The 26,052-nt window shown below is 27.5% G+C and overlaps 2 protein-coding genes across 2 annotated transcripts; one reads left to right on the top strand and one right to left on the bottom strand.

The window, feature by feature from the left end:
• Positions 1–13,995: 13,995 nt before the first annotated feature.
• Positions 13,996–14,421, bottom strand: LOC136078490 (uncharacterized). Its single transcript, XM_065794264.1, has one exon. It carries the CDS (start codon positions 14,419–14,421, stop codon positions 13,996–13,998), a length of 426 nt encoding a protein of 141 aa, XP_065650336.1.
• A 6,460-nt stretch (positions 14,422–20,881) lies between these two features.
• Positions 20,882–23,505, top strand: LOC136078491 (uncharacterized). The gene is made up of 2 exons (XM_065794265.1): positions 20,882–20,917; positions 23,113–23,505. The coding sequence occupies exons 1-2, from the start codon at positions 20,882–20,884 to the stop codon at positions 23,503–23,505; spliced, it is 429 nt and encodes a 142-aa protein (XP_065650337.1).
• The last annotated feature ends 2,547 nt before the right edge of the window (positions 23,506–26,052 follow it).

Genomic DNA, 26,052 nt, shown 5'->3' on the forward strand with positions numbered 1-26,052 from the left:
ACCAGTTGTGTTTACTTTTACTGTTATCACGCTGTGTGTATTTTTATACAATAAACTACAAGTTAAAGATAAAAAAATGTTTGCTATTTGCGTGACATAAATCCTAGAGTTATCTCTGCAGGACGCGTCCTTCCTATTTTAGAGAAGAAAAAAATAAATCTAGTGTCAAAAATTCAATTAAAAAAAAGTTAAAATTTTACTGTTAAAATTTATAAAATAAATAAAATTTATCTAATGTCGGTCTCAGAGTTCTGCAGCCACGTGCAAATAATTTTTTGCGTATTTTTTTTTTATCAATTTAGAAACTAATATATTTTGTTTATTGCGCAGATCCCTACGTCCTACTGCTGGGGGCAATTTTTACATATACTCAAAACATCCATTTCCAATCTAGTTTTAAAGAAAAAAATTGTTTAGACCAGAGACATTAAAAATAAAACGGATTTTGTTGACACTACACAGAAATGAGAACGGTAAATAGCTCTAGTTAAATCATAAAGCCACAGCCAACTATTTGATCAATATTTTTTATTCACTGGAAGACGATTTTTATTTGCATATGGTGCTGATAAAATTTTGTTGTTGTTGTAATAGTTTTACTGATTGTTAGTATACAACCGCATTAAAAGTTCTTTCATTATAACTAATTTTAAATAGAACATTTTTGACAAATTTACTATAATGTATTTGTTTAGTTTAAGTTACTTTAACAACGACTTTGGACTTTGGTACATTAAAAAACATCCAAGAGATAAAATAATATTTAACAATACTTCTTGAACAAAATCCATAAAAATAAATCATTTTTCAATAACATGTTTTGCAGGAAAAAGGAATATACGGAACAGCAGGGCACCTCTGGATGAAAAATGAGAGTTCAGATAAGCTCAGATTCCTTCTTTTTTTTTTGACTTCCTTTTTTTTTTTTTGATTTTTAAAGGCTGACAACGTAATAAGACTTCTTTATTACCGTAATTCTAAGGCGTTGTTAGTCAGTTGTACTTTTTTTATTACATAATTAATTAAACATCAGTTTTTAATCAAAAACAAAAACAACAACCGTGTATCTTATTAATGTTTGTTTAAAGGTAAAAATTATAAGTACCACCAAAAACTATAAAACGATATAAAATCTTTATATAATATAATAAAATCTTAATATAATATAATGATAAAAGTGAAAAGGGAAAGAAGAATACGAATACGAAAAATAAAAAAGTCATTGTTACGATATTTTTTGCTTAGTATAATCAATTTATTTAATATTTAAAACATTAAACTTAATTAAATTATTATTTCCTCCTACACTAATAAAAATTTTGGTTTAAAACTAAAGTTAAATGGAAGTAAATATTTTTTTATTTATATCAATATTTATTTGAAACATAATATTTCTGTGTATGCTATATAATAAAATATCGATGTTTATGTGAGACCAAGATTAAACGCTATCAATCTCTATGATGCTATTTTACTTTTAATCACGCTTCGTTTATTAGAAGATTCTTATTTATATATAGATTTTTATTACTTTATATTACCAAATATGAGTTAGAATGTACACTGAGTGATGGAAAAGTGGCTTCTGTAACCCCATAAGTATATCTTTTCAAGTAGATTGTATTTGTGGACATTTTTTTTTTTTTTGTCTTCATTATTTAAAATACAAATACAAATATATACAAAAGAAAAGTTACAAGTGAAGATATCGTTAAAAAAGATAAAAATGAAGAACGCGGATACTCAAAGGAGACCATCAGGTCTTATCACAGAGAACTGCTGTTGAAGAAATTAGGAAAAAAAATGCAATTTTTTTGTTGTTGTGGTAGTGTTGTTAACAACATGCATCAACTGAACTACTGAGTCTTTTGAAACCCCCTGATTTTCAATTTTCAATAAACAATTTTCAAAATTTTCTAAACCACATCTTGCGTCCATTGAATCTTATTTGTCAAATATAATCTCTGAAATTTTATTTGCCAATTATAGTAAATATAGTTTTGTACTCAGATGCTTTTAAATACACTTCCAGATTGTCCAAAAGCTTTATTTCTTTTATTACAAAGTTAAAGTTAATATTAAAAAAAAGTATATAAAGTTCGTAATACAATAAAGTTAATTAAAATAAAAATAGAAATCTACTATATAAATAAAATAAAACGCAGATAGGAGACCATCTGGTCATTATATTACCTTTACAATCCAAAATTAAATTTAATTTTTGAAGTATATAAATTTTGTAATACAATTTTATGAGTTATGATAATAATAATAAACATTAATAAATATTAAAAGTCTTCCTGCATAAATAAAATGAAACACAGATGCTCACAAAGTCTTTACATAAATTATCACTAAAAAGTAATGCTGTAAACGAATATATATATTTACGATTATATATATATATATATATATATATATATATATATATATATATATATATATCATATATATATATATATATATATATATATATATATATATATATATATATATATATATATATATATATATATACACACGATTATATATATACGATTATATATATATATATATATATATATATATATATATATATATATATATATATATATATATATATATATATATATATATAAAATTCAAATTATAGTAGTTACATAAAGTTTCTCACATTTCAAGTTTATATTAAATATAAGTTAAATATTATAGTGCATGACAAAACTGGGTATAATTCAAAAGTATATAATATGTTTTCAATTGAAAAAGTTACTTCTTTTAGGTTTCTTTTGAACAAATAATAATTCCATTCATGAGAAAAATCAAAATTTTTAAAACTATTTGATTTTGAAATTCAATATGTACCAAAGTTTGTTTATAAAACTGGTTGTTTAATAAAATTATCATTTCCTAAAAGATACTTATTTTTTTCTTTTAACGAATACAAATCAAGAAAATAAGCTGGAGATGAGTTAGTTTTACATTAAAACTTTAAACAAAAAAAATTATTATTATTATTTAATTGATATATATTAGAAATATTCATGTTTAATAAGAGAGGTCTTGAGTGAGTAAAATGATTTTTAAAATATATAAGACGTGTAAAATGCTTCTGCTGACAATAAAGAGGCTTTAGTTTACTTTTTTGGGTACTACCCCAAACAACATTAGCATAATTAATATGACAGTGTATAAATAAGTAATATAGTTGAGTTAATGAATGTTTGTTTAAAGCTCTTTTTACTTTATATAAAACTCCATACTTTTTGCAATTTTGTTGCATAAGTTTCCGATTTGAACCTTCCATGATAAAATTTCATCAATAATGACACCTAGAAAGTTCGTGAAAATTACTTTTTTTATTTGAATGTTTTCATTATAAAGAAGAGGTATGTTACTTGAAAGAAAATTTTTTTGAAACATGAATGGAAGAGTGTCTATTTCATTTAAGTGAAAGTTTATTTGATTTGAACCAGTCAGAGATTTTTGATTGCTCAACGTTCACGCTATAAAAACGTTTATAGATGTTGTCTTTAGATAGGAACAAATTTGTATCATCAGCAAAAATAAGTGCTGTTAATTTCGAGACTTTATAGAGATCATTAACATAATTAAGAAATAATAAGAATCTTATAGATCTTGATCCTTGTGGAACTCCACAGGTTATATTTAAAAATCATTTGAAGAAAATCCTTCGACATCACAACCTTTAAAACTGTATAAGGATATAAAGTATTCAAAGGGCTTTTAGTAAAAAATGAATGGATTATTTATCTTTTTAATTAACTGACTTATGAGGCTTTAAAGTGAGTTGACTAGAGAAACTCTGTACCGTTTTTGAAAAAAATTTTCTTAATTTTTTCAGCCTTTGAAAATTTTTATGCCTGTAATTGTATTTTTTGCTTAATAAAGTCACAAGGATGCAAAAATACGAGCAACCAATTTTTTCATTTCTAATTACGATAAATTTTTAAAATATTTTTGGTATTTACTTAGTATATAACTAAAATAATTTTTAAGTTTCCTAAATCAAGTAGTTCCCAAAATTTAAATAGTTCTCTACTTTGGGGAAGCAAGATTTTTACAACAAACAGAGTAGAATTTTATACTTCTATACCTCGGTGGTACTACCTAATGATAACTCATTTAAAACTCACTATTACTTAAAATTACTTTGAATGACGTTTTGACGTAACTTTTGCAAAATCAATCAGTTTTAAAAAATTCAAAAAGTTCAATACATTAAAATTTTACTACAATACTAATTGTCCAATTTTGGGTAAATTAATAAAAGCATGTGATGGAAGCAGTTTGGAAGCTTTTACTCAATCATTTAAACTAGAAGTAAGTTCTAATGATTTCTTATTAGTAGACTAAATTCTAATTCAACAATCTGTCTCCAGATTGTTGAATTAGAATAAAGTCTAATTCAACAATCTGTGTCCAGATTGTTGAATTAGAATAAAGTCTAATTCAACAATCTGTCTCCAGATTTTCAGGTTCTTATCAATGCATTTCAAGGATAAAATTTTGCTTTTTAGTTGGTATGTTTGAGCTCAAATAGGAACAAAACATTTTGAACGAACCCCCCCCCCCCCCCAAAAAAAATGGTGCTATTTTAACAAGAAAATGTAAAATCTATGAAAAATCGCATTTATATTATTATAGATAGGTATTTACTCACCATTTTATTCAACCGGCATGTTTTTTATGTTAAAAATGTTTCAGAGACCATCTAACTTCAAACTCAGTTTTCTCTCTCAGACAATGTAACCAGGTTTTAATTTTTATGCCAGATGAACCGTGAGTGTCTCTAGATTACTGATCATATTGCCATTTTTTTTTGGTCCTCAATTTGAGGGTTAGGGCCAAAATTGGCAAACTGTGCATTAAAACTCTACCAGTAATACCATAATATTCAAGTTTTTCAAACAATATTTCATAGTAAATAGTGTTTAAAAACTTAGATAAGTCTATAATGATGCCTAAAGTAAATTCTGACTTTTCAAATAAATCAGTTATACTTCGAGTAAGATAAATTATTGGAAGTTCAGTACAGTGAATTCTTTGAAACCGTATTATGATTCTTGTAAAATATGTTAATAATAGCAAGATAGTTAAATATTTGATTGAAAAAATATTTTCTTGATCTCTTAAAATATTAAGAATTTATTAGCTGCTTTTTACAAAACTTCAAATATAACGGGTGATACATAAGTTATCAAACAAATTTTAATTTAATTTTTCTCGTATTATTAATTAAACAATGACGTGATTTGATGTATATGCACAAAAAATTTATAAAATGTATTTTTTTTTTTTTCTAATTTAAACAAATTTAATAAAAATGAGGTTTAATTCAGCAAAACGAGAGTTTTTTTCAATATATCTCAGAATTGTTTTTGTAAAAACCATATATGGTTTTTCAAAACTTTTTTTTATATATATATAAAAAAAAAGTGAAATTGTAAAACATTTTGAAAAAGAAAAAATAGTACAAAATATAGTCTATGATAACATAAGAAGACTCAAAATTGGTCATTTATTTTCAGATAAAAAGTGTTCTACTCATCACACACCCTGGACTAGAGAAAAGTAAGCCAAATTAAAGAGACTTGTCAACAACTGAAAAGGGGTCAGTTAGAGAAAATTGGTTTTTAAATTCGATGTAAATCAATTAAGAATTGGTCGTCAATTAAAAAAATTAATACTCAATGCAGATAACATCAAAAAACTCCCAAATACACCATTGAACAACAAACAGTAGCAAAAAAAAAAGAAAACTTAATCAACTCTATGACTCTAAATCACTTTTGGTCATTGATAAATCACGTGATAAAATAAATAGAAAACCTGGGCACTACACAGAAACCAACAAAACATACCAAGAAAGTGTTTGCTTTGTGGGAAAGGATGTGAATTAACGTTTCTAGTCGTCGTATATCTAAGCCATTGTTTCATACTTCCAAGGCTGTAGCATTCAAAACATCATTTTGTGTTGATGGATGTTTAGAAATACAACTTCCATTCATTCTCATGTATCATGTCAACTTTTACTATTTATTTAGGCTAGATTTACCAGAAAACACTAGTTCTTATTGCTCTATCTATGTATGTTGATAAGGAATCTAACTTACTAAATTTGTCTCAAGCATGACAAGTTAAGAGCTTTTAAGACCATTTGACCCAAAAAATTTCCGAGGGATGTTGGCAAGTTTCATCAGAAAAAGTCTTGATTGATCACATCAAATTAAAACTAAAATAAATTGATTTAAATTTTTTACAGTTGACTATGAAAAACGTCAAAGCAAAATTAAGATCTAATGCAGATGATGAAATTTTTTAATATAAAAAATAAATGATTTTTATTCTCAAACAAAGATTTTCATTTAAAAAATCCAAGTAGTTTTTTTCTTTATTTGTAACTAAGATATCAAAGTTTTTTTTCGTACGATAACTTATGCATCATCCGTAATAAACAAAAAAAAATATTTTTTTTTATTCTGGTACACTCCCAACAAGGTTGCAAGCAACCACTTAAGTTAGGCAAGGAAACGGTTGACAGAAGACTTAAAAAGTTGAAGGTTGTATGAGTCAGTAAAACATGAAGATGGAAGAGAGTTCTAAAAGGTTGAAGTGCGGGGAAAAAAGCTAGACGAAAAAGTTTTTGAAGCATGCAAGGACAGATACAGTAAAAGAATAAGACTTTGATGAATGACGAGTCAAACGAGAATGAGTTTTGGTTGATGGAACTAAAGATGAAAGCTCCTTTGAGCACCAGCCGCGATAGTATTTGTAGAAAAGAGAAAGAGATGCAACTTTACAACGATGGGAAAGAGGCTCTAGCTTAGCAGATAGACCGGGTCCAACTACGTGTACAATACGTTTTTGAACCTTGTCTACAAGCATCATTAGAAGAGCCAGCCCAAATATAACAACAGTGTTCCATACAGGGACGAATAAGAGATTTGTAGAGGTAGAGAACGGAATCAGGAGAGTGAAAATGGCAATCTCGATAAAGAGAAGCAAACTTAGCAGTATTAAACGTGAAATTTCTTAAAAAGGTGACCAACCGACAAACATCTGGAGCCAAAAAACTAACTTAAAAACGAGAACGATTCGTATAAGGAAAACGAAAAATTTTTATTGAACAAACACTGTTTAATATTGAAATGTTGGATTACTAAAGTATTTGAGTCTGCAGACACTAACGATAAAATAATAACTGTAAATGATGTTTCTGAAAATTCAGAGGAAGATAAAAGTCTGAAAAATCCAGAATATGAGATATTATAGAAATCCAGAATATGAGATGTAACAGAACCTCAAAACGTTTCATGTTTTTTGGTTCTAAAGTAAGAAGTAAATATTTTTTTAAAATCTTTGTAGTAGAATACGTTCATAGTGTAAGATCTTGAAGAAATTTCAATAACCCAATCTATTTTAAAAGTGTATTTATTTGTAGATGCAATTATTTTTAGATGTTATTACTTTTGGTTTCCTTTTTGCGGGGGAATTTGCTTGGATTTATCAGAAAACACATAACATAAATGATATGATCTCACTAACGGGTGATGCGGAAGTTATCGGACAAAATAAAAACGTCAATAACTTATTTATAAATAAATAAAAAAAGCTACTATTATATTTTTTTTAAATAAAGCATTTATCTTTTAATAAAAATATATTATTTTTTATATGAAAAAATACCACCATCTGCAATTGATCTCAATTTTGCTCTGACGCCTTTCATATGCGACTGTAAAAAGTTTAAATCAATTTCTTGTAGTTTTAGTTTAATGCGATCAATCAAAACTTGCTCTGTTGAAGCTTGCCAATCTCCCTCGTAAACTTTCTGTGTCAAATTTCCCCAAAAATTTTCAATTGGTTGTTCTTGAGGCACATTTGGGGGATTGGATTCTTTATCAACGTAATAGACATATTAGTCCATCCAATTTAGAGAATCTTTAGAATAATGAGAACTTGCTAAATCTGGCCAAAATAAATAGTTAAAGTCTCCATGATACTTGTGAATAAATGGAAGAAGTCGTTTTTTTAAACATTCATTAATATAGATTGATGAATTGATCGCTACAGCCTTGGAAGTGCGAAACAATGGCGTGGACATACCACGGTCAGATATGGCTATCCACATTAATAATTTTTTTGGAAATTTCTCTTTTCCTATTAAACGAACACTTTCTGGGCATGTCTTCTTGTTGTTTGTGTAGTATCCAGAATTTCCAGGCATGTTGTCCCCTGCAAAACAAAAGTATTTTTCGTCATCGATGACTAGAAGCGATTTTGTGTTATAGAGTTGGTTAACTAGTTTCCTGCTTCTTTTCTTTGCCTTTATTTGTTGTTCTATAGTGTATTTTGGAGTCTTTTCACGTTTTCTATATTTAATATTCATTTTTTTTAACTGACGACCAATTGTCGATTGATTTACATCGAATTTAATACCTATTTTTCTCTGACTGACCCCTTTTCGATTGTTGACGAGTCTCGTTAATTCGTCTTTCTTTTCTCTAGTCCAGGATGTCGGACGACCAGGGTGCTTTCTATCAGAAAACGATTGAACAGTTTCAAGTCTTTTTAGGTTATCATATATTGTACTTCGAGCATGTCCTTCCTTTTCAAAATGATTTTTTTTTTTATAGGTTTATTTACAAAAAATATTTTTAGTCGCTTTCGAAAAGATTCTCGTTCAGCTGCATTTAACCTCACTTTAAATAATTGTGCTTCAAATAAGTTTATATTTTATAGAACGTTTATGCCTACGCATAAAACCACAAAAACTAATTATTATGCTCAAATAATGAAATTAGGATTTGTCCGATAACTTCCGCTTCACCCGTTAGACAAGTTATATAGACAAAGGTTAGAGTATGAACTTATTCATGAAAAAGTAGAAGATAAAAGTTTACTGCAGCAAATGGAAAACACTAATTGAGGAAATAAATTAAACAACTTCACTATTTATAACTGCCAATGATGAAGCAATAATCAAATTAAACAAAACAAAACACAAACGGAGCTTAGGAATCTTTTCAGAATTATAAACAGTATAGCTTTCTCTAATTATAAATGTTTTTGAGTGTTGAGCTAAAAATACATACCTGGATCTAAAATACTAAAAGGAAAACAAGAAAAACTTACACTATTTGAATAAGCTAACTTTCTTCAGCAAACACTGTTTAATTTTGAATGACGTTGCGAATGGCAAGTTTTTTTTTTAATTTTTTTATTTTTTTTATTTTTATTATTTGCCATATAAATTTATTAAAGTCGTAAAGCATAATATAAATACAAATAGCAGAGGCAAGAAGAAGACATAATTGGTCTTATCACCAAGCACCTTAGTCTATACCGTAAATATAAGACAACGAAAATTAAAAAACGTAACACTATATAATATAAAACGTTTTTCTAAAGACTTAGTAAAATAAAAATCATCGGTCTTAAAGTCCTACTTTAACTTTTTGTTTTTGTGTTGGTTAAAAAAAAGAAAAAGAAAAAAAGGAATTTGTACAAAGAAACTATATTACTAAAAAGCAAGCAAGCAAATACGCATAATCCTGAAGCTTTCCTTTTACACCAGCATATACCTTTAAATATGTGAATAATTCTTATAAACCATAATTTTATATATATATATATATCTTTTTTTTTTTCAAACCTCATTAAAACTTCAGAAAAAGCTGAGCGCTACGTCGATCATCTGTAGTTTTTGCTTTAATTTATTCTTAAACTCATTTAGCATAGAAATTGTTTTAAATTCATTAGTTAATATTTTATTCCATAATTTCGGCCCTCTAGTAGAAATTGAAAATTCGGTCGCCGCAAAATAACTTTTGGGTTGAATATAACTGTTATTTGAAAATCTGGAGAGATATCTATTCTGATTTATTTTGAGTAATGGGTAAAATATTTTAGGAGATATATTTTTATTAATTTTGAACATAAATATAAGAACTTGATAGACATTTAATTGATAAACATTCATTATATTTAAATTAACAAATAATGCTTGGGAGTGTGTATAACGGCCCACATTGGAAATGATTCTGATTGCATGCTTTTGTTTATTAAATAGTTTTTTTATTTTATTTTTATTTGTACTGCACCAAGCAATATTTGCATAATTAAGATGGCAATGAATGAACGAGAAATATAAAAGGTTTAAGCGAGTTGGATTTAAAAAAGGCTTAGCTCTGCATAGCAGGCCTATGTTCCTTGAGATTGTATTTTCGAGATATTGTATGTGATCTTTCCACGTCACATTTTCATCAAGAAGCACGCCAAGAAATTTTAAAGTGGTTTCTCTTTTTATGTCCTGATTGGCAATACAAAGTTTTGAAAGTTTCAAAGGAATTTTATCTCGGTAATGAAAACGATGGAAAAAAGTATATTTTGTTTTGGTTACATTTAGAGATAATTTGTTTGCATTAAACCATTCACTAAGATTTAATAGCTCTTTGTTTACTGACTTAAACAGATTATTTATATCATTATGTGCATAAAATAGATTTGTGTCATCTGCAAATAAAATTGTATCTAGTTCAGTACAAGCTTTGCTTAAATCATTAATAAAAATGAGAAATAAGAGTGGCCCTAATATAGATCCCTGAGGAACCCCACATGTTATGTTCATATTGGTTGTTTTACCTTCATTATAAGAAATGTATTGTTTTCTATTTGACAAATAGCTTTTAAACCACGCAATATTTATATGTTTAATACCATAGTTTTCTAATTTTGTTAATAAAATGTAATGATTGACAGTGTCAAAAGCCTTACTGAGATCAATAAATACACCTAATGTATATTTATTTTTATCAAATGATTTAAAAATATCATGAACAAGATGAACAATAGCCTAATCAGTAGAGTGGCTTTTTTTAAACCCAAATTGCTTACTATAGAGAATATTGTTTAAACCTAAAAAGAAATACAATCTTTTATACATAATGTGTTCTAATAACTTTGAAAAGCATGATAGTATGGAGATAGGTCTGTAATTGGAGACACTAGTCTCATCTCCTGAGATTAGTGTCTCCAATTCTCATCCTCCTTTTAGTATAGGTATTACCATTGCAATTTTAAGTTTATCGGGAAAGATTCCTTGGTTTAAAGAGAGCGTAAATATATGCAAAAGCGGAATTTTTAAATAAGGCATTGACTTAATTACAACATTACTGCTTACATCAATAACTCCATTACCTTTATTTGGTTTAAGTAAGTACATGACATCTAGCAATTCTGTTTCTGTTAGCATATTATTGTCCATTATATTATTATTAGAGTTTAGGTATGATTTGAAGCAAGTTTTACTTTTATTTATTTTTGATGCTAAACTTGGACCTGTGCTAACAAATGCATGGTTAAACGAATTAGCAATTATTGTGTCGTTAATAATTTCACAGTCATTTATAATTAGTTTTTTTGGTAAACGACTAATGCTATATCTTTTTTACCTATAACCTCTTTTATTATGTTCCAAGTTTTTTGTATATCATTTTTGTATTTTAGCAATTGGCTATTATAGTAAAATTTTTTTGAGCGCTTTACAATCGTCACAAAAAGGCGATTATAGTTTTTATAGTTTGTTTCATTTTTAAAAGTTCTTTTTTTATTGAACTTCTCATACAATCGTTGCTTTTTTTTCGAAGATTTTACGATTCCGGGTGTTATCCAGGGATTTTGTAGAGTTTTTGTTTTAATAAATTTAGTTGTTATTGGGAATGCTTTATTGTAGTGACATTCAAATATATGATAAAATTTATCATAAGCTTCATTAACATTTTTTGTTTTCAAAACGGATTCCCAGTTTGTAGTCGATAAAAGGCTAATAAATGTCACAAGAGAAGCGTCCTTAATTACTCGTTTTTTAGTTTTTACTTTTTTAGAAGGTTGATTTAACGATTTTTGTGCTGTTATAAAAACCGGAAAATGATCAGATATGTCTGTAATAAATATTCAAGTTTTAATTTTTATGTTTTTGAAATTATTAATTATAATTTGATCAATTAAAGTAGCAGTATTTTTTGTAATTCGAGTAGGTTTATTTATAGATGGAATAAATCCATTTTGAAACGTAATATTGAAAAAAATTCTGACGTCTTTGTTTTTGTTGTATTCAAGTAAATCTAAATTCAGATCGCCGACGAAGTAGACGCATTTGCCGCATAATTCTTCGCTTATAACTAAGCTTTTAATTTGTTTGTTAAATGCTTTTTTATTACCAGAAGGCGGTCTGTATATGACGTGTACAACTGCGTTCTTGCAAGTGACGCGAGTATGTTCACATTTATTAATCCATCTGACAAAAATGAGTTTAAAAAAATGCAAGTGATGTTTCCAAAACTTCTGAGAAAAATACATTTGCTAAATAAAAATTAATTGATATAAACTTGCAAAGTCCAGATAATAGTTTTGAACCATTTTTTTTTTCCATGTGTTTTTACAACTACAATGTTATTACAAGTTTTAACAAAATACACTACTTTTATTACAGATGCATTCAAAAATACTTCTAATTTAATTAAAATAATATTATAATATATTTGATGTACAAAGTGATATAAATAAATAATATTTAATTAGAGGGATCAATGGACGTCCTCAATATTATTTTATTAAATGATACAAAACGTTTTTAAATTTTTATTTTTTATTATAAAAGCAAGATAATTTCTTTACTACTCGGCGTAGTTAAGGCGATTTTTAATAATTATAGCGTCTGTATAATATTTTGCTGACTTTAACGAATTTCCGTTAAATGATTAGGTGATTATGATTATGATTATTACATGATATGATTATGTGAATAATGAAAAGACAAAAAAATTAAAATGATAAATTTTGTCGAAACATAAAATAAAAATGTTTGTAGCGAAAAAACCCAGACCGAAGATTCTTTTTTTTTTTTTTTTTTTTTAAATCTTTCTAAAATCACGATCGCTTGTTCAAATTTGAATAAGATTTTGAACTAATACGCTTTTTATGTGAACTGAACATCATAGTTTAATAATATCTGTTCTGTTTTGATCTGTGCTGATCAGTTCTGTTCTGATCATAGTTTAATAATATCTGTATTTGATCTGTTCTGATCGTTTAATGGCAATTTTTCTTAATTATAAACGTTTTCTTGGTCGGAATTCTAATATTTTGTGTATAAATTGATAGAAATGTTGTGTTTTCACAATTATATAAATTAATATATGCTAGAACCGATTAAAGCTAGGATTAATAGTAGATTAAGGCACTTTTTCAAAAATTTACAATTAAAATTAGGTTAACGCTGTTGAGCGGAATCGATCTAAAGACTCAAAAATGGTATCCTTTAAATTTACAATTAGGGGTAATAAAAAAGTTTTGAAAATCATATAGAAAAGAGTAAAGTTTCGTTAAACATAAAAACTTGATGCAATAAAAATTATAGCATCTAATGCTCTTGTTTGGACATAATACACTGACAAAATCATGCTAATTCTAAACAAAATAATTCGAATGACTTATAAATTGCCTTAACTACACTGAATAATAACCATTTTTAGACGTCCCCAAAACAGTACACCCTAAGTAAAATCTTAGTCAAAAACCTTTGTTTTGCGATAATGAGGTGAAATACGCTTTGATAATTAATACATTATAAAATAAAACAATGGACGTACCTAACATTACAATACTGCTCATTTAGCACACATTTGTTGTCTTGTTGAAACTGCCGACTCATTGCTAAAAAAGATGTCTATAGTCGGGACTAAATGATTTTCAAGCGTTTCGATATATTTATGTTGATCCATACGACCATCGTATAAGAAGCAGAGACCTGGGCCGTCATAAGTGATGCAACTTCATATGCCTACCGAACCTCCACAACCTTGCAGTCGTGGCAAAATGAAGCGACTATGAAACATCCCATTATATTGTCTTCGGATATTCACTCTGTTCTTTCGGTTAATAACTGTAAAGTTGAATTCGTAACTAAATATTATTCTTCTTAGTTCATAGTTAGACATTTTCAAAAAAACAAAATTTAATACGTTTTAAACAATGAGTTGGTTTAAGCAGTGGTTTTCTGGCAGCAACGTAGCAACAAAGTTTTCGATCAATCAATCTTCTATTTACAGTTTGTCTTGAGATATGATTTTTTAGAGCCAAGTTCACCTCTTGTGCAATCTCTTTGGCTGAGTATTTAGGATTTTTTCTTGCAATTTTATTGATACTATTATCATCGGTGATACTTGTTATTCTTGGTCGTCCAGATCGGTTTTTGTCTTCAGTAGTACCAGTTTTTTTAAATTTCTGAATTGTTCTGAGTACATATGAACGAGATACAGATTTAAGAGCTTGAGCTATTTCAGAACTGTTGAAACCACCGAAATGTAGTCCTAAAATACGCTGTTTTATTTCAGGGCTAACTGATTTTTTTCCCATCTTATTGGTCAAATTATGGACAAAATTTAAGCGAAAAATACAAAGTTTATCTCAAATGAGGTAATACATACTTTGTATATCTCAGAAACTTTTGTTCAGTTATTATGTAAAAAAGGATTTAAAAAGGATAAAAAATTGACGTCGAAAAGTAAAAAGCGGCAGTTAAAAGACAATAAGAGTGCAAGTGTGCTAAACTAACGAGCGGCTTTTTTACACCGCTTTATTTAGCGGTTTCTGTTTAAGTTAAAAATAGATGGTTAAAATAACGTAATTTTTTTCTATTTTCTTTTTTTTATAAGGTATAATAGAGAAGGCATACGAAGTTTACCGCCCAAAAATTCAATTAAAAACTTAAATTTAATGTGTGCTAAATTTTTGAGCAGTATTGTATTTTTTTCTGTGATAGATCTTTTTATTTAGTTTAGTTTTCAATATTTAATTTTTAAGTAATTGATTTTATTTATAAAAAAACACTGTTGGTTGTCCTGCAAAACTTCACCCTGAAGTATTTTAGATGTTACAAGTGCAAGTCTGAAATGTCACCTAATCATAAAGTTGAAAACATTATGCAACAAAATGACGAAACAAAATTAAACTCTTTGAAAGGTATATTACAGAAAAATATAATTTCTTGTAAAGATACGACTCTTGTAAAGTATTTAGTTTTCTTGAAAAATCAAGTGTTTGCAACATTTCCGTGTAAAAGCTGGTGATAAAATTCTTTAAGATTAACTTGGATATTAAAAAAAAAATGCTTCTTACGCATCTAAGACATATCATCAGGTAAAACAGTGTTTTGGAGAAGTTATTAATGACAAAGTAATATAAAAAATTTTAAACATTTTTCTATTTTTGCTGTTGAAGCTTCTTACTGATAAAGTAAAGAACAACATGGTTACATGGTTTGTTGGTTCAAAGTTTAATAAGAGAATTTATCAGTTTTTTTGATTGCACAAATGGTGTTACTAGTTAATGATTATTTTAAATTTTTTTAAAAAGTGTTTCAGATTCTTCTTTATATATCATAAATTGCAGAGGGCATTGATATGATAATGCTTGAGCAATCGATGGTCACTAAAGGTTTGTTCTCTTGTATTTTAAATCTGAATGAAAAAGCTGCATATGCTCATTGCAACAGTCATAGACTTTAATTTAGCTGTTTGTACCTCATACAAAATGCAAAATGTCAGGTATCTTTTGGCACACTTTAATGAGGTATCATTATACTTTTTAAACTTTTACCTACCTGGCAACAAATATCAGAGGAGCATATTAAAATTACTGTTCTTTTGGCTGTTAAAAAAACAATTAAAACGCTTTTGCAGAACACGTTGGGTGGAAAAAGTTTACTTTCCTATAGTTCCTACAAAAATGATTGCAGAAGTTCAATTTTTTGTGACACTAGAAGGGCTTCAATAGATATACATATACATAATATCATCCAGATATACATAAATATAATATTTATGTATATCTGGTGATTATCATATATTGTAGGTGTATAATTATGCATTTCCTAATTTGAATATATACCTATATATATATATATATATATATATATATATATATATATATATATATATATATATATATATATATATATATATATATATATATATATATATATATATATATATATATATATATATATATATATATATATATATATATATATATATAGGGTTACAATATCTCCCAATTTTGAGGCCAAAAAGAAGTCTCCGGAGGATTTCAGAAAAAAAAGGTAAATCTCCTTATTTTGAAAGTTTCTATCAAAAAAACCTTTCAAATTCCTAAATTTCGAGTATATATAGAACTTTTTCGAGAATATATAGAAAAATTATTTAGTGCAACATGTTTTATTAAATTAAATTATTAAATGCAAAAAATTTTAGTATAAAAAGGCGAACTAAAATAAAACGTACTGTTTTACGGATATATTGAAAACGCTCAAACAACAAGTACTCTTTTTTCTCTTTTACATATTATTATAAATTGCGCGCGCCTCCAAACTCGTAAACACGAAGATAACATATGTCAAACATCGCTTAATTAATTAATTTTAATGTCAAATCTAAACCAAAACCTAAAAAAGAAAAAGTATAGCTGCACTTTTAATGATGTCCTTCAAGAAAAGTTTTCTAGTTTTAAAAAAGGAAGAATTGATTGTGAAGCCGAATGCAAAATTTGTCCTTCTGGAACATATATTTCTGTTTCTCACAAAGGTAAGAAATAATTCATCTTATCTAAATTTTCTTAATTTAATCTTATTTATCAAATGCATCTTACAATAACTATTGTAGGTCTTTTCAGCTTTTGAATTATTATTTATAGTTTATTAAAACTATTAGTTTGTATTTTAGTCTTTTTTTTACTGTAGCCTAAATGTTTTACATCTTTACAAATCATGTGGGTTTTTTTTTAAATGTCACTTTGTTTTAAGTGCTCTGGATTTGGAATATCACTTAAACACAACAAAACACAAAAAATGTTTAAAATCAGTTGCATCTACAAGGCCAATTAGGTCATTTTTACAGCGTAAACAAAACAATCTTCTTCAAGAAAAAGTTCATGCTGCAGAAGGTGCATTAGCATTTCATACAGTAAGTCATCACCAGTCTTTTAATTCAATGGATTGTGTCAGTAAGCTGCACAAAACTGTATATCCGGATTCAAAAATTTCTAAAGAAGTCACTTGTGAGGGAACAAAATCAGAGGCAATAATTACGTCAGTGTTGTCTCCCCACTCAATTGACATAACTATAAAGGATCTGAAAAACATTGCCTGTTTTGGATTAGCAACCGATGGCAGTAATATGGTTCTACCAAAATATTTCCTATTTTAATCCAGTACTTTGATCCAAACAAAGAAGGTGTCACAACTAAGGTTATTGAAATTAAAGCCACTCCTGATGAGACAGCTGAAACTATCTCAGGCTACATTATTGACACTTTAAAAAACTTAAACATACAAAACAAATACATTGCCTTTGCTGGAGATAACACCAACACTAACTTTGGAGGTATCAACAGGCGTTAGGGCAATAATGTGTTAAGCCTTCTTAAAAATGTCCTTAACCCTAAGATGTTAGGATCTGGATGTCCTGCTTATGTTTTGCACAATTGTATTCAAAACGGTTTGGACAGAGGACTTTCCATTGATGTAGAGTCAATTATCTTGAAAATATTTAAAAACTTCTCAATATATACAATAAGAACTGAAGAGCTGAAGTGCTTTTGTAATTTTGTAGAATATAGGCAATGGTTATACCACTCAAAAACAAGGTGGTTGTCTTTGTTTCCTTGTGTAAATAGAGTCTTACAAATGTACCTAGCACTGAAGTCCTAATTTCAATCTCAGGAATCTGTACCTGTTATTATTAGAAATTTCTTTGATGATAATTTTAATGAAGCCAGACTTTTTTTTGTTCATAGTCTAATGTATGTATTTCATGAGAGAATTGTTTATATAGAAAAAAAAAAGAATAGTTTAGCTGAAAGTATCTACATCCTAGAGGAAATTCTTGAAATTTTAACTGACAGAAAAAGTAGTAACTTTGTTCCTTTAAATTTTAAAAGTATGTTCAAGAAAATGAAAAATAATGGATATGGAGATAAATGTAGTGCTCTATTTGTTGAATTTTCTAATGTCTATGAAGGCTCAATTTTGTACCTCAATAAATGGCTCTTCTAATACCAAGAGTTCAAAGCTTTCAGTTGGATAAAACTGGATAGTATCCCAACTTGGGATCAGGTTGAAGACTCAATTTTATTTGTAAATGAAAAAGCTTCTTTTCAAGTTAATGAATCATTGCGCCATGACCAATTTTCTAACTTTGTTAAGTTTTTTAAAAGACACAAAGAAGAGGTAAAAAAATTCGATGAAGAAGAAAAGAAAAACAATAAAAAAGACATTAAATTACACAACAAGTTAAAACTTTCTAATTATGTTTGGGTCAAGTATTTTAGTATCCTGCCAGATAAGTCCTGTGGTTCTGAACTGTTGAAAATAGTGCAATTTTTTAACTGTATTCCAAGCCACAATGCCTCTGTAGAACGATTGTTTTCTTTAATGTCTTGCCAACGGACAAAAGAAAGGTGTAGATTATCAGTAGAGCTTGTTAAAAGTACTCTATGTGTAAAATATAATTTCAAATCATACTCATGTAATGAATTCCATGAGTATCTGTTATCAAATAAAGATTTATTGAAAAAAATAGGCTCAACAAAAAAGTATAGTTGGTATGATCCATTTTCCCCTGTTTACAGTTCTTACAAATAAAAGCTTTGATGGAACAGATACTGATACAAGTGATTAGTAAGATTGATACAAATGATACAAAATTAGAATTTATGTGTAACTTGTAATTACACAGCTTTTATCTTTGATTTGTCTTTTATTTAAATAAATATACATTTTATTTTTACTTTCATTTAAATATATATATATATATATATATATATATATATATATATATATATATATATATATATATATATATATATATATATATATATATATATATATATATATATTAAAATATACGCTTTATTTAATTAGACATACTTAATAAAATACTTTAATATAGAATAATATATAAAATATATGATAAAAAAATACAGAACGTTATACTTTAAAATATATTTAAAATTTTATGAATTATTGATTCTTTTTATATATATACTTATCTCTTGTTCAATAAATTTGAATTTGATTGTACACTTGCATTATGATTAAAATTACATTAATTAGTTGTAAGAGTCCTAAAATTATTTTTCAAACCAGCTGTTTATATTAACAAAACGAATGTTATTTTTAAAAATTGTTTTCATTTTAGATTCATAATAGGGGTACCCACTCTACCACCTTGCTAAATAAAGTTGACGTCCCTTTCATTTACCAAATTGCAAAATCTTCTCTCTTTCGGAGATTACCATATGGCAACCCTATCTATCTATATATAAATGTATATATATAGATAGATATAAATATAGATATATAGATACATATTGTATATTTATATATTGTTATTATATTTTTTCTTTGATAGAGAAAAAGTTATTATTTTTTGCATACAGTTACCTAATATGGTTAGAAAATACAAACGTCTAACTAATCGACAATCCTGGGAAGAAAATTCAAGAAAGCAGCTATTGAATCAGTAATGAAGAAGGAAATGGGGTATAAGAAGGCATTGTTAACGTTTTGTATCCCAACAATGACACTGCGAGACAGAATAAAAAGACTTCAGCAAGGGAGTTTAGAACTAAGTAGTTGTGCAGTAAAAAAACTTGGGAATTTTAAATCAGTTTTTAACCTTGAACAAGAGCAAGAGTTAGCTAAACACCTAATTTTTTTAGAGAGTCGCTTGTTTCCAGTTACAATGAAAGATTTGAGAAAATTAGCATTTCAGCTAGCTGAGAAGAACAAGATGCCACGTAACTTTAACAAAAAAACAGGAATGGCAGGCTACCAGTGGCCAGAAAGCTTTCTAAAATGCAATCCTGTTATTTCTTTGCGTATGCCAGAGGAAACTTCTGGAGCTAGAGCAATGGGGTTTAACCGACCTGCTGTGAATAAATTTTTTGAACTATTGACTAAAAGCATAGATGAAAATAACATAACTCCAAATAATATATGTAATGTTGACGAGACAGGAATTTCTTCAGTACCAAAAAAAGTGTCAAAAGTAATTGCTAAGAGAGGTAAAAAACAAGTTGGAACTCTAACATCAGCTGAACAAGGGAAAATCATAACAATTGAAATGTGTATGAGTGCCTCTGGTATATACGTGCCCCCTTGATAATTTTCCCCCGTGTTAGAGCTCCCAAGAATGTTAATATTATCAAAAAAGCTCCTCCGGGTACTATTGCATCATATCACCCTAGTGGTTGGATGTAAACAGATATATTTTTGAAGTGGTTTGACCATTTTCTGTCCTTTGTAATGCCATCCAAAAAAAGGCCTGTACTGCTATTATTAGATGGTCATGCAACACACTCACATAAAAATATGGAGTTCATAATAAAAGCACGTTAAAATTATGTTACTGTTATTTGCTTTCCACCACATTGTTCACACCATCTGCAGCCACTAGATGTCTCCTTCACGGCATCATTTAGTAGCAACTATTCGAACGAAGTTCGTATTTGGCTGCGTACACATTATCCTAGAGTTGTAACCGAATATCAGATTCCAGTACTATTTGGAATAGCTTATATGAAATCTGCAAACATGTTGACAGCTGTAAATGGTTTTAGAAAGACTGGAATAAGTCCACTTAATCCTGAAGTTTTTGATGATTGGATGTTTGCGCCTTCAGAAACAACCGACAGGTCATTTCCTGAGATGGACTCAGCAACACCAAATCTAACTACCAAGTCCCAAACATAAACTATTTCACTGCAAGATTTATCCCTGACATCTTGCTCTGAATCAGAAACTTTGTCTTCGACATCTATGGCTTCTTTCACAATTGCTTTACCTGCAGAAATTGTAAGTATTTCAAATGAGAAAACTCAGCAAACTCGCAAACGATGCCGAAAAGGCAAAACAGTTACTCACCAGTTCACCATATAAAGCGGAACTGGCAAAACAGATGGTTATAAAAACTAAAAAAAACAAAAACGTTCAAACAGTTGACAAGACCATAGAAACAAAAAAATGATACACCCAGCAATTTTTGTGATTTTTGATTAATAACATTTTTAAAAACTGTTGCATTTTTTTCTTAATTGCTAAAATTAAAAGCTTTTTTTGTTGTTGTTGGTTGTTGAAATACACTGATAAAATAACACAGGTCGTTTTTATTTTCATATTTCATTAATCTAAACCTTACTGGGGCTGTTATGACCCCACTTCCCTAAATATATATATATATATATATATATATATATATATATATATATATATATATATATATATATATATATATATATATATATATATATATATATATTTTATGGTGCGGTTGTGCCTCACTATAGGGGCACAACCATTTTTTTCTAATTTTTGTGTTATAACATTTTCAAAAACCGTTTTATTTTTTTCTTAATTGCAGCAATTTAAAGCTTAATGATGTGTTTATCGAAATACACTATTAAAAAAACGCATGTCGTTTTTATTTTCATACTCCATTAATCTAAACGTTGCGGGGGCTGTTAAGCCCTCACTTCCCCTATATATTTAATGTATATTCTTTTTTTTTTTATTTATGAAAAAATAAAAATAAAATAAAAAAGAATGAATGTAAGCGTATCTGCCAATATATGTATGTAGGCTACGTTGGGAGGTGAACCATCCTTTGGCAGTGGCTTAACGTTTTTGTCGTCAGAAGCGAAAACGGAAATTTGGTAACTTGGCTTAACACACAGCGATATTTATCGTAAGGCTATCTAGGTCCTCTTGAACAACCTTTTGAACAATCTGGAAATGTATTATATTCATCTGGAAATGAGATTGTATTGATTATATTCAGTGATATATAGTGAGTAATATATAGTGATTAATAAGATTCAGTGATTATTTTCGACAAATTAGGTTCAGTGTGCGCAAGAGATTTATGTAGAAAATTGCGAACATTATTGTTCGCATGAGTCAGCTGTTCGGAAGACACAGTAACTTGATTGATGCTATTCATAAACACCATAACAAAAGGAAAAAACCACTACAAAAAAAAGCGTACCAATTTCTTCAATAGCGGTTTCTCTGTGACAAGACCTGATGGTCTTCTTTGAGTGCCCGCGTTTATATTTATTTTTATTCTTTATTTCTTAACGACACCTTGACTTGTTAACTTTTCTTTTTTTATATTATTTGTACCTTAATCATAAATATTAAAATAAAAAACAAAACAAAAAAAATATAATTATATATAATTAAATATTAATTAAATTAATTATATTGTTAATATTTATTTATAAGTAATATAATTATAATAAATTAACTAAATATAATTAAAATAGCTTTGTATACTTAAATAATACTCTTTATATAATTTAAAAGTATTATAATATAAAAGTGTTTTATTATAATTTTTGTTATTTTATAATATATTCGTTACAATATAAATATAAAATTTTGAAACGTGTAATTTATTTTAATAATGGTAATGTGAAAATATAACTTTTAATAATAGATTTGTAAATAATGAGTAAATATATAATTTTACGATCGTTAATTGCCCCAGTGATATTCTTGCATATTTTTAAGTGAAGAAAAGCTCTAAATAGATTAATTAATTTATATATATAAATATATATATATATATATATAAATATATATATATATATATATATATATGTATATATATATATATATATATATATATATATATATATATATATATATATATATATATATATATAAATATATATACATATATATATATTTATAAACAAATTTTAAAATGTACTCAACAAAATAGAGTGCTTCAATGTGCTTATAAAAACAGTTTAAAGATAAATTAGTAGAAAATCACTCAACGAAAATTTTTCATTTAACACTGTTTTATCAACAAAGACTCATCAGATATTTATAAATATAAATTTATATATACAGTACTGTGAATATGTTTCAGACCATTTGTATAATTAGACGTATTTTTTAGATAAATTAAATGTTTGTTTTTATTTCTAAATGTTTAGTTTGCATTTTTAGATTAATTAAATGGGTAAAATATCTTTAAATAGAGACAAAAAGTTATTGTGCTTCATGAAGAAGGTTATTCGAAGCGTCAAATTTTGTCCAAAACAGGATGTTCGAAGACTGCTGTTGCAGAAATCATTAAAAAATTTAGAGAAACTGGCTCCCTTGAAGATAGAAAGAAAAGTGGCAGACCTCCTAAGTTAATAAAAGATGAATATAAATATTTAAAAACCCTTTCTTTAAGAAATAGGAAAAAAACATCAACCGAGTTCACAAAGGACATTAACACAGCAACTGGGAAAAATGTCAGCTCTTCTTGTATTCGACGACACCAACTCAAATCGGGATTAAGAGGGTATGTTGCAATTCGAAAACCATTATTACGGTGTGGCAATAAAGAAAAACAACTTAAATATGCTAAACAACACAAAGATTAGGCCCAGGAAATGTTTAATTGGGTTCTGTACACCGATGAGTCCAAATTTGAAATTTTTGGAACGAAAGGACGTCAGTATGTTTGAAGAAGAATTGAAGAAGCCTATCAGACCGAGTGTTTAAACCCTACTATTAAACACCGAGGAGGCTCTGTTTATCTTCATCTGGAGTAGGTGATTTGATCAAAATAGAGGGGCGACTCACCGAGGAACGTTTTGTGGATATCCTAAGACACTATGCTGTATCATCCGTAATGAGACAATGACCCAAAACATTGTTCCCGAGTGGCAAAAAATTATTTAAATGAAATGGCAGAGGAAGGAGTACTGGAATCGATGACCTGGCTGCCCCAGAGTCCAGTTTTAAATATAATTGAGCATATTTGGGATTACCTGAACAAAAAGAAGGTCGAACATGGTTCCCAAAATGCTGAAGAATGTTTTGAAGTACTTCAAAGAGAATGGCACAATATACCCCATGATTTTATAACTAACTTGTATGAATCTATTCCCCGGCGAATATTGGCTGGGATTGAGGTAAAAGGAGGACATAGTAAATGTTAAGAGTTTTTTATGAAGTTTGACATTAAAAAGTTTGTAATTGTTCTATATTTTGTGTGAATTACTTGTGTTTTAATAAATTTATAATATAGAACTACAATTTTAAATATTAGAGAAGAATTCTCCAGGAATTTCTGAAAAAATGTAAGTGGTCCAAAACTTATTCACAGTACTGTATATATATATATATATATATATATATATATATATATATATATATATATATATATATATATATATATATATATATATATATATATATATATATATATATATATATATATTAGTAATGTACTGATAACCGTTGTAACCGATGGATAGTAAAAGGCCGATACCGATGCCAGTACCGATAAATTTTCCAATTATTAAAATTTTGAAAGTATAAGACCATACAACTTTAAATCGTGTAAAATTTTTAATGGAATTAGAACTAATAAACAAATACTTGGACCCAAATCAGAGCCAAACCATTGTTTTAAAAGATATTAGAAAAACTCAGTAAAAAAATTATACATTTTTTAGTTTTTTTTATCTATGAAAGAAAACTTTCACAAAATAAATACAATTTTAAAGGAACGCTTTTTATTTCAATTTTAAAAAGAAAATGGTATTAAAAGAAGCAGTTTACTTTAATGCTGTAACTTTTTCAATTTATTATTAATTTAGATATCTAAATAAAATTCATATGGAAATATAGAAGGCTATACTTGAATACATATAGATATCAATGATATAATAGGTTACTTTTAGGTATAACAGTAGAACAATACAAAATAAAATTATTCTGAAAACAACATGGTAATAAAAGTATAAGTACATTAAGCTGTTAAATTAAAGCTTATAAACATCATCTTAAGAATAAACAAATTTGCCTGTAAAAAAGGAAAAGGGGTTAGAGGTTGTTTAAAAAAATAATTTCCTGAATCCGCCCCTGGTTAGTTATGTTATAAAGTCGTGTTATAACGTAAGTATAGCATATATACTTATATACTCAACGTGAATCCTGAATCCGCCCCTGGTTAGTCATGTTATAAAGTCGTGTCATAACGTAAGTATAGCATATATATTTATATATAATACTTATATATTCAAGTTTTGGATTTTTGTTTGACGTACTTTTGATTTTTTAAAAAATCATAAGATATTATAAAATTTCCATACAATTGCTAAAATGAGTTTTTTTAAATGAGTTTTCATGGAATATATATCTTTTAGAAGAGATATTAAGAAGTTTTTTGGAATTAATTTGTTATACAAGTTAGGACCACGATATGCTATTGTGAATCAGATTAATTTTATTTTTTTTCAAGACTACTATATAGTTTCCAGTTACTCTAGTGCTAAATTTTTTATGTAATATATATATTAGTTTTAAAAAGTTTATTTATAGATTGACTTGAGAAAACTCCCAATTTGCGTTTGAGCCTAATACATTTTGGTATCTATTCATCTATTCTATCAATCTATTCATTTGGTAAATGTTTAAAGCGTTAAACTGTTTTAGTAATGGGTTTGCATGAGTAAGCTTGTCTTTATAAAATATAATTTTAGAAGCGAGTTTCTGCCGCCTATAGAGAGAACTAAACTTAGTTTTATGGGTATTTATCCATGCCATATTGGCGTGTGATAGATAACTGTCTATAAAGAAAAAATTATAAAGTTTTAAATTTTTGAATGATAGGAAAGGTCTTGCTATATAGAGTAGACCAATGTTTTCAGAGATTTTTGTATTAATGACATTTATGCTAGATTTCCATGATAAATTCTCGTTAATAAGCACACCAAAAAAATTGATTGGGTTTGTTCAATAATTGTGTTGTTTATACAAAGAATTGGTAAAATTGATAGGAAAGCTTATCATTACTTTTTTTTTGTTGGAGCAAAAAAATCGTAGTTTAGTTTGAGTTTAATGACATTTTGTTATCTCTGAACCATGTGTTAAGTTTCATAAGTTCTAAGTTTACGGTTATAAAGAAGTCTCTGATAGAG

The sequence above is a fragment of the Hydra vulgaris genome, chromosome 03 (genome assembly GCF_038396675.1).
Source record: "Hydra vulgaris chromosome 03, alternate assembly HydraT2T_AEP".
NCBI classification, from domain to species: Eukaryota; Metazoa; Cnidaria; class Hydrozoa; order Anthoathecata; family Hydridae; genus Hydra; species Hydra vulgaris.

Coding starts and splice junctions, on each gene's coding strand:
- LOC136078490 (XM_065794264.1), bottom strand. CDS start 14,421: ATGGGAAAAAAATCAGTTAGCCCTGAAATAAAACAGCGTATTTTAGGA.
- LOC136078491 (XM_065794265.1), top strand. CDS start 20,882: ATGGCTTCTTTCACAATTGCTTTACCTGCAGAAATT. Junction 20,918..23,112: donor TTGCTTTACCTGCAGAAATT/GTAAGTATTTCA, acceptor ATCTTTAAATAG/AGACAAAAAGTTATTGTGCT.